The sequence below is a fragment of the Coregonus clupeaformis genome, chromosome 12 (assembly GCF_020615455.1).
Source record: "Coregonus clupeaformis isolate EN_2021a chromosome 12, ASM2061545v1, whole genome shotgun sequence".
NCBI classification, from domain to species: domain Eukaryota; kingdom Metazoa; phylum Chordata; class Actinopteri; order Salmoniformes; family Salmonidae; genus Coregonus; species Coregonus clupeaformis.
In genome coordinates, this window is record NC_059203.1 from 39,783,496 (window position 1) to 39,796,383 (window position 12,888).

At 42.0% G+C, this 12,888-nt stretch overlaps 1 protein-coding gene across 1 annotated transcript; it reads left to right on the plus strand.

Moving 5' to 3' along the window:
- Nucleotides 1–7,607: 7,607 nt before the first annotated feature.
- LOC121577638 (amphoterin-induced protein 1-like) lies at nucleotides 7,608–11,896 on the plus strand. The gene is made up of 2 exons (XM_041891393.2): nucleotides 7,608–7,789; nucleotides 8,377–11,896. Exon 2 carries the CDS (start codon nucleotides 8,405–8,407, stop codon nucleotides 10,043–10,045), a length of 1,641 nt encoding a protein of 546 aa, XP_041747327.2. The 5' UTR covers nucleotides 7,608–7,789; nucleotides 8,377–8,404; the 3' UTR covers nucleotides 10,046–11,896.
- The last annotated feature ends 992 nt before the right edge of the window (nucleotides 11,897–12,888 follow it).

Below are 12,888 nucleotides of genomic sequence, written 5' to 3' on the forward strand. Positions count from 1 at the left end.
TCAGCCAGTTAATGACCGTTATCAGTATAATAACTCAATGTATTGTGACTGCTATGTGACAGTGAGACAGAAAGAGAGAAGGTAATTTTGTGTCCCAGTCTCTGGTCCTACTATTACTCTGACAGTCAGTCAGGGTTAATTACTGCTATTAGAGGAGCCATACATCTTACAGTATCATCCAGGGAGCTGCAGCTGCACCCGGGTTGTATCGCAGTAATGGGATGGGCAAGGTCAGGGTTTCATGTAAAATTTATACACTGCACATATTAGACAGCAATGGGAGAGGAGTAGGCTATAAACCTTTTACAGTATCTGCCGTAATCCGATGTGTGGTCTCATAAAGCTGTGTGAGAACAGAGGCTACTGCGTAGACTTGTAAAACCCAAGTGGCCCAACCCTTCCTTTTAAATGTACTGCACAATCAATGTGGCACTCCTCCTTCCCACAATGCAATGTGGTCTGTGTGTAATGAGAGTGAGGGTGATCAATCATTCCTCCTTGAGTTCAGAACAGTGTGTAATAAACACACACACACCTCCCACATGTGAAGAATCACAAAGTACCCACCGCACACAGATGTCACATCAACATCTAGTTTTTATTTACATTTGGTTGGGTTATCAACTAATGTGAATTCAATGTGAAATCAACAAAACATTTCATAATGTCATTGAATTTAGGTTAAAACTTGGGTGAAAAGAAATATGAAATTCCTTTATGTTGATGACTTTTTTCAAATCCAATCAGTTTTCGACGTTGATTTATGTCATCACACAACATTTTGTTGTTGAAATTACATGGAAATAACGTTGATTCAACCAGTTTTTGCCCACTGGAATACGCAATGTGGGCATTCAAACACATGCAAAGCAAAATTAAACAATAGAGAAAAAAAACTATATCTATCAAACAAAAAACAACAACATTATTCCAGGGGGAATAATTCTAGCATAATTCTAGATGCAGATTCAGTTGCAGTATATTCTATATTTCAAGACCTTGGGACTATATGGTTCTATCTGAAATCTTTGTCAAAAATGAGCTAGTCACATATAATGTATCTTTATTTTAGGTGGTTCCTCTTATGTCTGTGAGTTAGATTTTTTAAAAAGTTCCTTTTAAGTGAAGAAAAAAAATTAAACGAGAAAGTTCTATCGCCATAAATCCATTTGAACTTGGCGATATATTACATTTACATTTTAGTCATTTAGCAGACGCTCTTATCCAGAGCGACTTACAGGAGCAATTAGGGTTAAGTGCCTTGCTCAGGGGCACATTTACGTCATTTAGCAGACGCTCTTATCCAGAGCGACTCACCAATTGGTGCGTTCACCCTATAGCCAGTGGGATAACCACTTTACAATTTGGAAAATAAAGTTCTGTATGCAATCCAATCACAAGCCTGAACAAATACAGACAGACCAATCAGAACCAGTCTTTGCCATCCCCCTATAAGTATGGTCTAGGCTAGTCTAGCCAGCAATAATGGCACGCAAGCAAAAAAACAACACTGTCAGAAATCTTAAAACAAGTTATGTTGTCACATCGTTATTCAGGGATGACAGTAATTAGTCTGATGATCATAATACATTTCCCCTCTACAGTCTAAGCCCTGTCTAACCTATTTCACCTCTTATTTTAGGCACTAAACTACTTTCATATGTACTTCCATTAATTTTTTTAACTTGTACACGGTACCTTCAGACGAGTCTTGTGAGGCCAACGTATGTATTCGTGAGAGACTCACCTTTCCATAGAGTGGTCATATTTGTGTGTAGCCCAAACTGATCGGACGCTACAGACAGAAGTTGGCAGATCTGCAGTGCTGACTTCAGATGAGTCCTTTGATGCTTGTGGGGGTTGTAGAGCAAAACAGAGAACACCATCGTGTTTGTGAGAGTCTCATCTTTCCATAGAGGTGTCATATTTTGTAGGCCAAACCACTACAGACATTATCGTGAGAACCGCTGTAGCTCTGCCACCTTTCACTGCAGATGCGGAAGGGCGACATCGGCGGATGCAGTGGATTGAAACGCAACCAATGGAAAAAAAAGAAGAAATCTTAAACAGGGATTTTTGTATTATGCTAATTAGAATTCAGCGGGGTCGCAGAAATCGACTCTAGTTCATGTATTTGATGATGTGCTATTACTATTACTAGGTAATGTCACGATCGTCGTAAGAAGCAGACCAAGGCGCAGCGCGATATGCGTACATCTTTTAATGAGTACTATAAACACGAACAACAAAACGATACGTGAAGTCCTAAGGTTAACAAACACAAACCTCTCCGGAACAAGATCCCACAAATGACAAGTGCAAAACAGGCTGCCTAAGTATGGTTCTCAATCAGAGACAACGAGCCACAGCTGTCTCTAATTGGGAACCACCCTGGCCAACATAGAAATAAACGATCTAGACAGAAACACATAAACTAGAACATAAACATAGAACACTAAACATAGAAACTAACACCCTGGCTCAACATATACGAGTCCCCAGAGCCAGGGCGTGACAGGTAAAGAGTGTTATTCTATCAATTATTCAAATAGCTACAGTTTTCTTAACTGAACATGTCCAATTCAAAAGTGTCAGATAGAACCTTTTTGGCTGAAGCCAGATTGACATACATGTAGATGCGGTAAAAAGGTAAATCGAACTTGACCAAAACAATAGAATTGCCATGGAAACGCATGGGGGAAAGGGCAATGGGGGAAAGATCCTGAATCTCCTCGTTTCCCCGAAGCAAAATTGGCCCACATTTAGGCTATTGTTTCTATGTGTATTTCACACTATGTTGAGGTAAACATTTGAGTAATGCTTGTATGGATGTCAACCCAAACAGATGTCCATGTCATCATCACTAATCAACTGCATTACCGTTAAAAATGACTTTGACTACCACCACCGTTTTCTGTATGCTAGCTATGCTAACCAGTTTATATGAACGGGATCTAACATTTAGCAGTTACTTCTTCTAAACCTGAAAGGGGACAACTTCTAAATGTTATGCAGCAAAAACAGCCAAATACATCAAAATCGGACTTAAGCAATCACATTGTCGGCCTATTACAATACATAAATCATGACGGATTTGACGAATATCCACTTTGTTAGATCAGATTTGTTGAATGTGCCCCAATCTGGGCAATGGAACTGTCTGCATTCCATTTACTCCTTTACCACATCTATTTCAGAGCCATAAGGTTCTATCTGTGATTGTACCCCCCAAAAAGAACAGATTTACAAATGTCTCAGGATTTTGTTACTCTGCACTTTTGGTACATTTAAGGTGAGGATCTTAATGTTTTATGAAAGAAGAATTCACTACAAAATAGTTCTGAGATCTGGGATGTGGAAATGTTGATGCTCAATATCTCAGAACAATGCATTGCGCAGATATAACCTTATAGTCCCAAGGTCAGGATTTTTGTAAGCACAGGTGCTTGGCAGAGAGGATGTGAAATGGATCAATACCTCCTCTGTCTTACCTCACTCCACACTGAGGGTTCACTGAGAGGACAAGAACAGAGCAGCAGGAACCACTGGCCTTGCAGAGTCCTTGTCTACAGGAATAGAGAGAAATTATCAATTAAATAATGTCAGATTGATTCATATCATGACTCTCCATCACACACATAAACTCTTTGGGTATGACTCTAGGAAGGCAAGTCATCAATAGTATTCTCATACTGCAAATGAGTATATTGTTAAGCTTACAAGGATTATCAAAGTAAGGTGACTGAAATACACTCCTCATTAAGAATGCATCCCAGAATACATTAGTCATATGTGGATGTAATGTGGTGCGAACTGTAATGTGTGAAAGGAGATGAGGAGGAATCAAGCTTCCTGTAGAGGGAGGGAGGGAGGGAGTCTGCACCAGGGTCTCTCTCTTTCCATCTGTGTCATGCATTCACACACATACACAAATGTACATGTGTTTCGAACACAGAGGAAGGCAGAAGAAGAAGAAGCGCCATGGTCTATTTTAGGATACCTCCCCACCCCAGCCCACCCCTCCACCCCAAAAAAGGTATGAGACTGTGAGAGGGAGGGTGCTCTGTTCTTAACCAGTTGCTAGTGGACTGAGAATGGAACACAAGAGCTTGGCATTCCATTTGTTTCGCAACACATACTGTAGGGATGACTTCATCCAATGACCTGATCCCTGATCCTGACCCCGCCCTGGTTCTTTGTCACACCGTTGTTTCAAACAGAACTGAGAGGTATGCTAGATATTAAACATGTCAAACCTTTCATGTATCCTTTATGTATTTACTTCAGGTTTCATATTATTTGGTAAAATACTGTATATGTAAATTAATCTCAACCATCTGCATGGAGTGTGTGAGTGGAAATGTGGAAGCTTTTGATTAAAAGCTATGGAGTAACGCAGCTGCCTGACAGTTTCAATTTCCTCATGATTATTGTCATTATACTCCCCCTTAACAATCAATAACATAAATATTACCCATACATACACAGACATCATGTGGCTGCGCCCCCCCACCCACACATACACATGTCATTGGTGTGACTATTTTGCATGGTGGGTCCTTGTTGCAACAGAGTTTAAAGGTCCAATGCAGCCGTTTGTATCTCAATGTCAAATAATTTCTGGGTAACAATTAAATACCTTGCTGTGATTGTTTTCAATTAAAATGGTCAAAAAGAAACAAAAATAACTTCTTAGCAAAGAGCAATTTCTCAACCAATAGATTTCCTAGGACTGTCTGGGAATGGTCTGAGTGGGGAGGGGAAAACTGAAAACGAGCTGTTTTTGGCAGAGGTTTGGAACTCTCTTTCCTATTGGTCTATTAACTTATTTACCACCTGGTGATGTCACCAGGCAGGCCTAAACTCCATCCCACCAAAACAGGCGGTCTTTTCAAACAGCTCTTACACTAAAAGAGCATTATCATCATTTTCACAATTTCACAAAGTGTGGAAATATATTTAAAACACAGGAAAAACACATTTTGTACTGCACTGGACCTTTAAGGCTGAAATGTTTGATTAGCGGACATGGCAAATTTATTTTGTGCCGTATGACTAAGTCTGAGAAAAGATGGAGTTAAAAGTCCAAAGGAAATGGTACAGTTGAAGTCGGAAGTTTACATACACCTTAGCCAAATACATTTAAACTCAGTTTTTCACAATTCCTGACATTTAATCCTAGTAAAAATTCCCTGTTTTAGGTCAGTAAGGATCACCTCTTTATTTTAAGAATGTGAAATGTCAGAATAATAGTAGAAAGAATGATTTATTTCAGCTTTAATTTCTTTCATCACATTCCCAGTGGGTCAGAAGTCTACATACACTCAATTAGTATTTGGTAGCATTGCCTTTAAATTGTTTAACTTGGGTCAAACGTTTCGGGTAGCCTTCCACAAGCTTCCCACAATAAGTTGGGTGAATTTTGGCCCATTCCAACTGACAGAGCTGGTGTAACTGAGTCAGGTTTGTAGGCCTACTTGCTCGCACACGCTTTTTCAGTTCTGCCCACAGATTTTCTATAGGATTGAGGTCAGGGCTTTGTGATGGCCACTCCAATACCTTGACTTTGTTGTCCTTAAGCCATTTTGCCACAACTTTGGAAGTATGCTTGGGGTCATTGTCCATTTGGAAGACCCATTTGCGACCAAGCTTTAACTTCCTGACTGATGTCTTGAGATGTTGCTTCAATATATCCACATAATTTTCCTTCCTCATGATGCCATCTATTTTGTTTAGTGCACCAGTCCCTCCTGCAGCAAAGCACCCCCACAGCATGATGCTGCCACCCCCATGCTTCACGGTTGGGATGGTGTTCTTCGGCTTGCAAGTACCACCTTTTTCCTCCAAACATAACAATGGTCATTATGGCCAAACAGTTCTATTTTTGTTTCATCAGACCAGAGGACATTTCTCCAAAAAGTGCGATCTTTGTCCCCATGTGCAGTTGCAAACCGTAGTCTGGCTTTTTTATGGCCGTTTTGGAGCAGTGGCTTCTTCCTTGCTGAGCGGCCTTTCAGGTTATGTTGATATAGAACTCGTTTTACTGTGGATATAGATACTTTTGTACCTGTTTCCTCCAGCATCTTCACAAGGTCCTTTGCTGTTGTTCTGAAACAGTGACTATTGAAAACCATGCCTTATGAAAAGAAATGTTGAAAACAGTCCTTTTTGTTGTCTGCCTCTGCTTCACTCTGCCTGCTCAACCCAGACTCTAGAATCTGTCACCCTGTGACACACACACTTTTCTGCTCTCCCTCCTCAATGCCTCTGCAGCAGAAACCTGTCACTGACCTTGGCTTCCATGGCAACCGGCCCTGTAGATGGTTCCCATCATTCTTCACTCTGAAAGCTCAAGTGACGTCTTTTGTGCCATGTGATCTGAGAGTTAACAGAGAGGTGGGGTCAACTCATCTCAAGTGAGACCTTCCTCACCAACAAGATGAAATAAAAAAATCCCCACTACAGTATAAATTATCAAAGTCAGGGCAATGTAAAGGATAATCCTACTTAGTGTGCCACCTGCATGCAATCTAAACCAGGGCTGTTCAGTAAGGTCATACATTTCTGAATCTGCTAATCAATGAAGAGTGAATCTCGTAATTCCTCTGTGTGCAACATTCCACTCCTTACAATCGTAAGTCAACATATTGATCCACCAACACACATTAATATGCACATCACACACTCTGAAATGGAGCATCTACAGTTCAAACGGATCATGATAGTGATTACCCTGCTCTTTGCCAGCTCCTATACAGACAGTGAGGTCTCATTTATTTTAAAGGCAATGGAAGCATATGTGACTCTGTTTGAGGTGTTCTTCACTGTCATGTCCTGCACTGCACAATGGAGATAAGATAAACCTCCTCCAAGGACCCCTTTTGTCTAGGAACTGCACAGAATGTGAAAAGGCCCCATTTGATGATCAAATTAGCACTGGTCTGTGGACAGATATGACAGTAATTGTCCTTCTGGCTTTGAACTGAACAGCACAATCCTCTTATTAACGCTCCTCCTCAGTTATAATGAGGACATCTCATCTACCTCCACTGTTAGCAATAGAACAACACTATAATGACATTCAATTATGAAAATATAAGATTCTCAAATCCATACATCAACCAGACAAATAAAAAAGGAGGGAGAAAATATGAAATATGAAATGTGGTGGCTGTATTTATCCTAGAGGGTAGCTCATTACTTTGATTCAGGTGGCATTTTCCTTTTTCCCATCATATTGTATGACCTTTTTTCGAAATGAAGAAACCAAAATAGGCTGAATTATACAATGGGGCTACATTAACATACACCTGTGTAAAGTTTGCACCTGTTATTAGACCTACAAAAGGGAATAAAATAACCTAGTAACTAAAATAAATAGGCTACCCCTTAATACCCCTTTCTCCTAATCTGTATTACCTATTTAATAGGTTTATTCTACCTTCCATGATAATAATCCGTAAACATGTTGCATTGAGCTACTGGGTTGAAAACTAATGGACTTGGCTCGAGGTCGGTGCTGTGTTTGTTATAGCGCATCTCGTGAGCGCCCTCCCAGTAATCAATCAGAAGGCTGTTGCTTCTCTCTCTCCGTTACGGCATAGAAAGCTTGACATCATTGCGCTGTGGTCTACTCTGCTAGAAGCACTTCCGAATTGGATTTGCTTATTATATGAATTATTGCTACTATTTTGCATCGACGTCGTGGATCCATTTGCTGTTCAACCTGCGACATTTCTCAATATCGCCTTTGATCTTCTTCAGTTTAAGCCTTGAGAGGGAGCACAAGGTAAAATAAAGCTTGTCGATACGCAAAGAGGTCTCCTTGAGGCTGAGCAGGTTTCTATAGGTTTATAAAAAATACATTGATTTATTATCTTAGATATGCAAGTTTGTAAACGTCTCTTATTGAGTCTGATTATTTATTGTACATTATGCAGTGCTTTTTGTGACTAATGTGGCTAGAGATGTAGGCTGTAGGCAGTGTGTCCGATGTTTAACGTGTTAGTGAATGAAACAAGCATGGAGATGAGGGATTTGTACAGAGACGCATGAAGTTCAACTCATGAAGGGAATTATTGTAGAGGTCCTGTAGTGCAATGCACCCTGGTAAATGTACCAAGTGTGTATGGGGAAAGTGCATTGAAGATGAAGATTAAATAATCTGCTCACCTATTACTGGTTTGTAGCGCATTTACTATGCTTGACAGCCCACATGTGTGAGTTATGATTAAGTCATATGGTTGTTAATGTTATAGCTAGTTGTTGGCAAAATTATTGCCAGGGGACACTACAAATATCAAGGTAAATGTAAACAATGTGCTGCTGACCTCCCATAAAAAATTTGATGAATAACATTACAATACTTTATTTCAGCACATGGCTGGTTGGGGATATATGTCATATGCAGCCTAAATGCTGCATTGTGAAGACAAGGATTCCCTATCGAAAAATACATCCAACATCCTCCACCATGCTTGCACCTGACATGGTGAATGGGCAACTCTCTGGTTCCCATTGTGCCATAGCAGGGATGTCTATTAAGGGGCTCTTTGCCCTTCTGGTCCTGACTCTCCTACTGCCTCCAGGAGCAATGACCAGTTCAAAACCTGTCACCTGCCACAAAACCTGTTTGTGCGCTAGCAACATTGTCAGCTGCTCCAAGATGAACCTGACCGGAATCCCCATGGCTCTGCCTCGCTACACTGCTGTGCTGGACCTTAGCTTCAACCAAATCAGAAAACTGAAAGCTGAATGGACCCCGGTCAAGCTCAGCAAGTTGCACAGCCTCCTGCTCAGCCACAACAGCCTCACCTTCCTCTCCTCTGAGGCCTTTCTGTACGTCACACGGCTGCGTTACCTGGACCTGTCTTCAAACGGCCTGAAAATCCTGGAAGAGTTCATTTTCGAGCCCCTGGAGCACCTGGAGGTGCTGCTGCTTTACAACAACCACATCTCCCAGATCGACCGCACCGCCTTCTCGGGCCTCAACAGCCTGCAGAAGCTCTACCTCAGCCAGAACCAGATCAAACGCTTCCCCCTGGAGCTGGTTAAGGAGAGGAACCGGCTTGAGAAGCTCACCCTGCTGGACGTGTCCACCAACCGGGTCAAACTCCTGCCCATACAGGAGCTCCAGGTCCTGCCTGCCTGGATCAAGAACGGTCTCTACTTCCACAACAACCCACTGCCCTGCAGCTGTGAGCTGTACAGCATGCTGGCCCGCTGGCACCTCCAGGAGCTCAGCTCCGCCACTGACTTCAGGGACGACCACACCTGTCTACTCCCAGGCACGCAGAAGGAGAAGGTGCTCACCCTGGAGCTTAACAAGGTCCATCTAAATTGCAGCGCAGTGACCATCATAGGTGAGGAGGCCTATCTGGAGCAGGTTATAAACCTGGGCTGTGACACCAGGCAGAGGGACATGCTGAAGAGCTGGGTCTTGCCCGGCAATGTGCAGGTGTCCTCTGGGAACCAAAGTGCTAGGGTCCTCAGCGACGGCAGCCTGCAGATCGGCCCCCTCACGCTAGAGGACTCTGGGGTCTACACCTGTTACGCAGTGGGGGACTCCCTCAATGAGACCCTGTATGTGACTTTGGAGGTGCACAACACCACTCAGGCTGGAGGGCATGAGGGCATGAAGACGGCCTACACCACGCTGGTGGGTTGTCTGGCCAGTGCGGTGATGGTGCTCATCTACCTCTACCTCACACCCTGCCACTGCTTCTGCTGCTCAGGTCAGGGCCTGGACAAGAGGGCTCTGGGGGACAGCCTCCACTCCTCCACCGTCAGCGTCTCTCCCACCCATGAGGACACAGGCCCAGAGGGAGGCGGAGGAGGAGGGGGGGCCTTCGATAAGCCTCCCTTCAACAGGCATGTGGCCTTCCCGGACCCAAAGGGCCTGATTGAGCAGAATGGGCGACTGAGCCTATGTGGGGAGGAGGAGGAGGAGTGGCGGGAGGAGGACAGAGGGAGGCAGGGACAGAGAAGAAAGTCAGATGCGGAGTCTCTGAGCTCTGTGTGCTCGGACACCCATATTGTGGTGTGAGAGGGTGTTTCGCTTCAACTAGAAGATCTTCCACATCAAAACATTGGGGGGAGGGTGGAGGATGGGCGACTCAGCTGCCTCAGTAGGACTGTGACTTGATTATTAAGCAGAAAAAGGCTATCCACTTCCCATATGCATCAGTTCAGTAGGGCAAGTAGCTTTACGTAGTGGTATTACACTATATTGTCTTTTTATAAGACAAGAACTTTCAACCAAATGAGAATTCATTCTCACTAACTTATTCTGTAGCAATCTGTGTTCATCAAATGCTTCAATCTCTATGTTTTAAAATGCCAATATTGTTGATGCTTTCCAGTGATAAGGGGCACAAAGACGTTATGAGTTGTAGCTGAATTTATGTAACCAATAGAAGCAGCATTAAAGTCTATTCACTGCAATAGACACAACATTGCTCCAATACATATGTGCTGCTATGAAGCCTGGATCACCAGGCTAAGAATAGTCTCTGTCACTTAATCACTATAAGGTGGGGAATGCTGGTGGGACAGTGTGTGCCTGGGACAGAAATGATATTTGTTAGCAGCCAAGCCCTACCAAAGGGAGTTGTCGTGACAATCCACGGAGTACTTCTGGTTATGAGTCCAAGTCCCTAGCCAAACGGACAAATGCCTACTGGGCGATCGTCTCATAAACACGGTCAGAAATAGCAGCCAGTAGTATAGCTAATACGCTAGCCCACTTAGCGCCCCTGCCACAGCTGAGCATTGGTTATAAACACAACTCTAGCACTGGAACAACAGATACTGTATCATGCGGTCATTCACTTGTATTGCTAAACAGACACAACTGCACCTATAAGATTAAGGACTGACGTAGGTGGTATAATACAAACAAAGGTAATTGATATTATGCCAACACCATGAGCTCAGAAAAAATGGTCAACAAACATTCAGATGTTAATTTTACCCAGCTGTATATCAAGGTGGTTTGAGCTCTTGTTTTGTAGCTAAACCTTATGATGTAGCTCTGTTCAGTCACCCTGTTGTAGGCTATGGGGGTTTCTTAACACGCTTCATTAGATCTTACCTAACCTTGACTGACAGCTTTTCAACCTGAGTATCTCTATCCCTCTTAACTTGAAATCAAGTGCCATTATAATTGAAGTACCTTGATGGACGTACTTACTGTGGTGCTGTTGTAGAGGGACCACTTTGAAGACAGACTCCCACCTCTTATGACTATGTACTCAAACCTATAGTATAAGCTGAATGGCACTTTATTAACTCACAGTAAAGCAGTTACTGAACACAAATAACAAAAGATGTGCCACTAACATTTTCAGAGAAGGCTTTCTTATGCTATCCATTCTGCCTACTCAGGGTCATATAGTTCATATGTATGCGTACTACACGTTATCTAACTATCACATACTATATATTAATCAGATGTTTAATAGTATGTATCTCTACTTTATTACTAATTATATAAAGATGTTGCAAGATACTGTGGATGTGTTTTTGCATACTAGCAGAGGAGTTGTAAATTATAGCCAGATAATGTTATATGAGAATATTATCATAACCTATACTCTTGTTATGCTTTGAAAACCCTTAAATTGGACACTTTTCTGGCATTGTACAATTGACATGGTCATTTCTGGTAGAGCCCTTGGCTCGTCTGTATAAAGACTTATCATTTTCTCCAGGTGAAGAAAATGTATAATCTCGGACCAAGCAATGAATTACTTCAAATATGCAAAGAGTAACATGTGTGTAGTCTCCTATAACACTCACAAAGGGAATCAGCTGAGTAATTGTTATTTGTATCTACACTACCGTTCAATAGTTTGGGGTCACTTAGAAATGTCCTTGTTTTCGAAAGAAAAGCATTTTCCATTAAAATAACATAGAAATGATCAGAAATACAGTGTAGACATTGTTAATGTTGTAAATGGCTATTGTAGCTGGAAACGGCTGATTTTTTATGGAATATCTACATAGGCGTACAGAGGCCCATTATCAGCAACCATCAGTCCTGTGTTCCAATGGGCACATTGTGTTTGCTAATCCAAGTTGATCATTTTAAAAGGCTAATTGATCATTAGAAAACCCTTTTGCAATTATGTTAGCACAGCTGAAAACTGCTGTGCTGATTAAAGAAGCAATATAACTGGCCTTCTTGAGAATAGTTGAGTATCTGGAGCATCAGCAATTGTGGGTTCGATTACAGGCTCAAAATGGCCAAAAACAAAGAACTTTCTTCTGAAACTCGTCAGTCTATTCTTGTTCTGAGAAATTAAGGCTATTCCATGCGAGAAATTGCCAAGAAACTGAAGATCCTGTACAACGCTGTGTACTACTCCCTTCACAAAACAGCGTAAACTGGCTCTAACCAGAATAGAAAGAGGAGTGGGAGGCCCTGGTGCACAACTGAGCAAGAGGACAAATACATTAGAGTGTCTAGTTTGAGAAACAGGCGCCTCACAGGTCCTCAACTGGCAGCTTCATTAAATATACCCGCAAAACACCAGTCTCAAGGTCAACAGTGAAGAGGCGACTCCGGGATGCTGACCTTCTAGGCAGAGTTGTAAAGAAAAAGCCATATCTCAGACTGCCCATTTTAATCTTTTAATTGTATTGGCCAGTCTGAGATATGGCTTCTTCTCAGTTTCCAGCTACAATAGCCATTTACAACATTAACAATGTCTACACTGTATTTCGGATCAATTTGATGTTATTTTAATGGACAAAAAAAATGCTTTTCTTTCGAAAACAAGGACATTTATAAGTGACCCCAAATTATTGAATGGTAGTGTATGTGTAAAAGTATTATGTGTCTTTGTTGTAGTCATTTCTTGTGATGTTCTGCGTTTACCTAATGTA

Excerpts from the sequence above, each read along its gene's own strand:
- LOC121577638 (XM_041891393.2), top strand. The coding sequence starts at position 8,405 with ATGCAGCCTAAATGCTGCATTGTGAAGACAAGGATTCCCTATCGAAAA.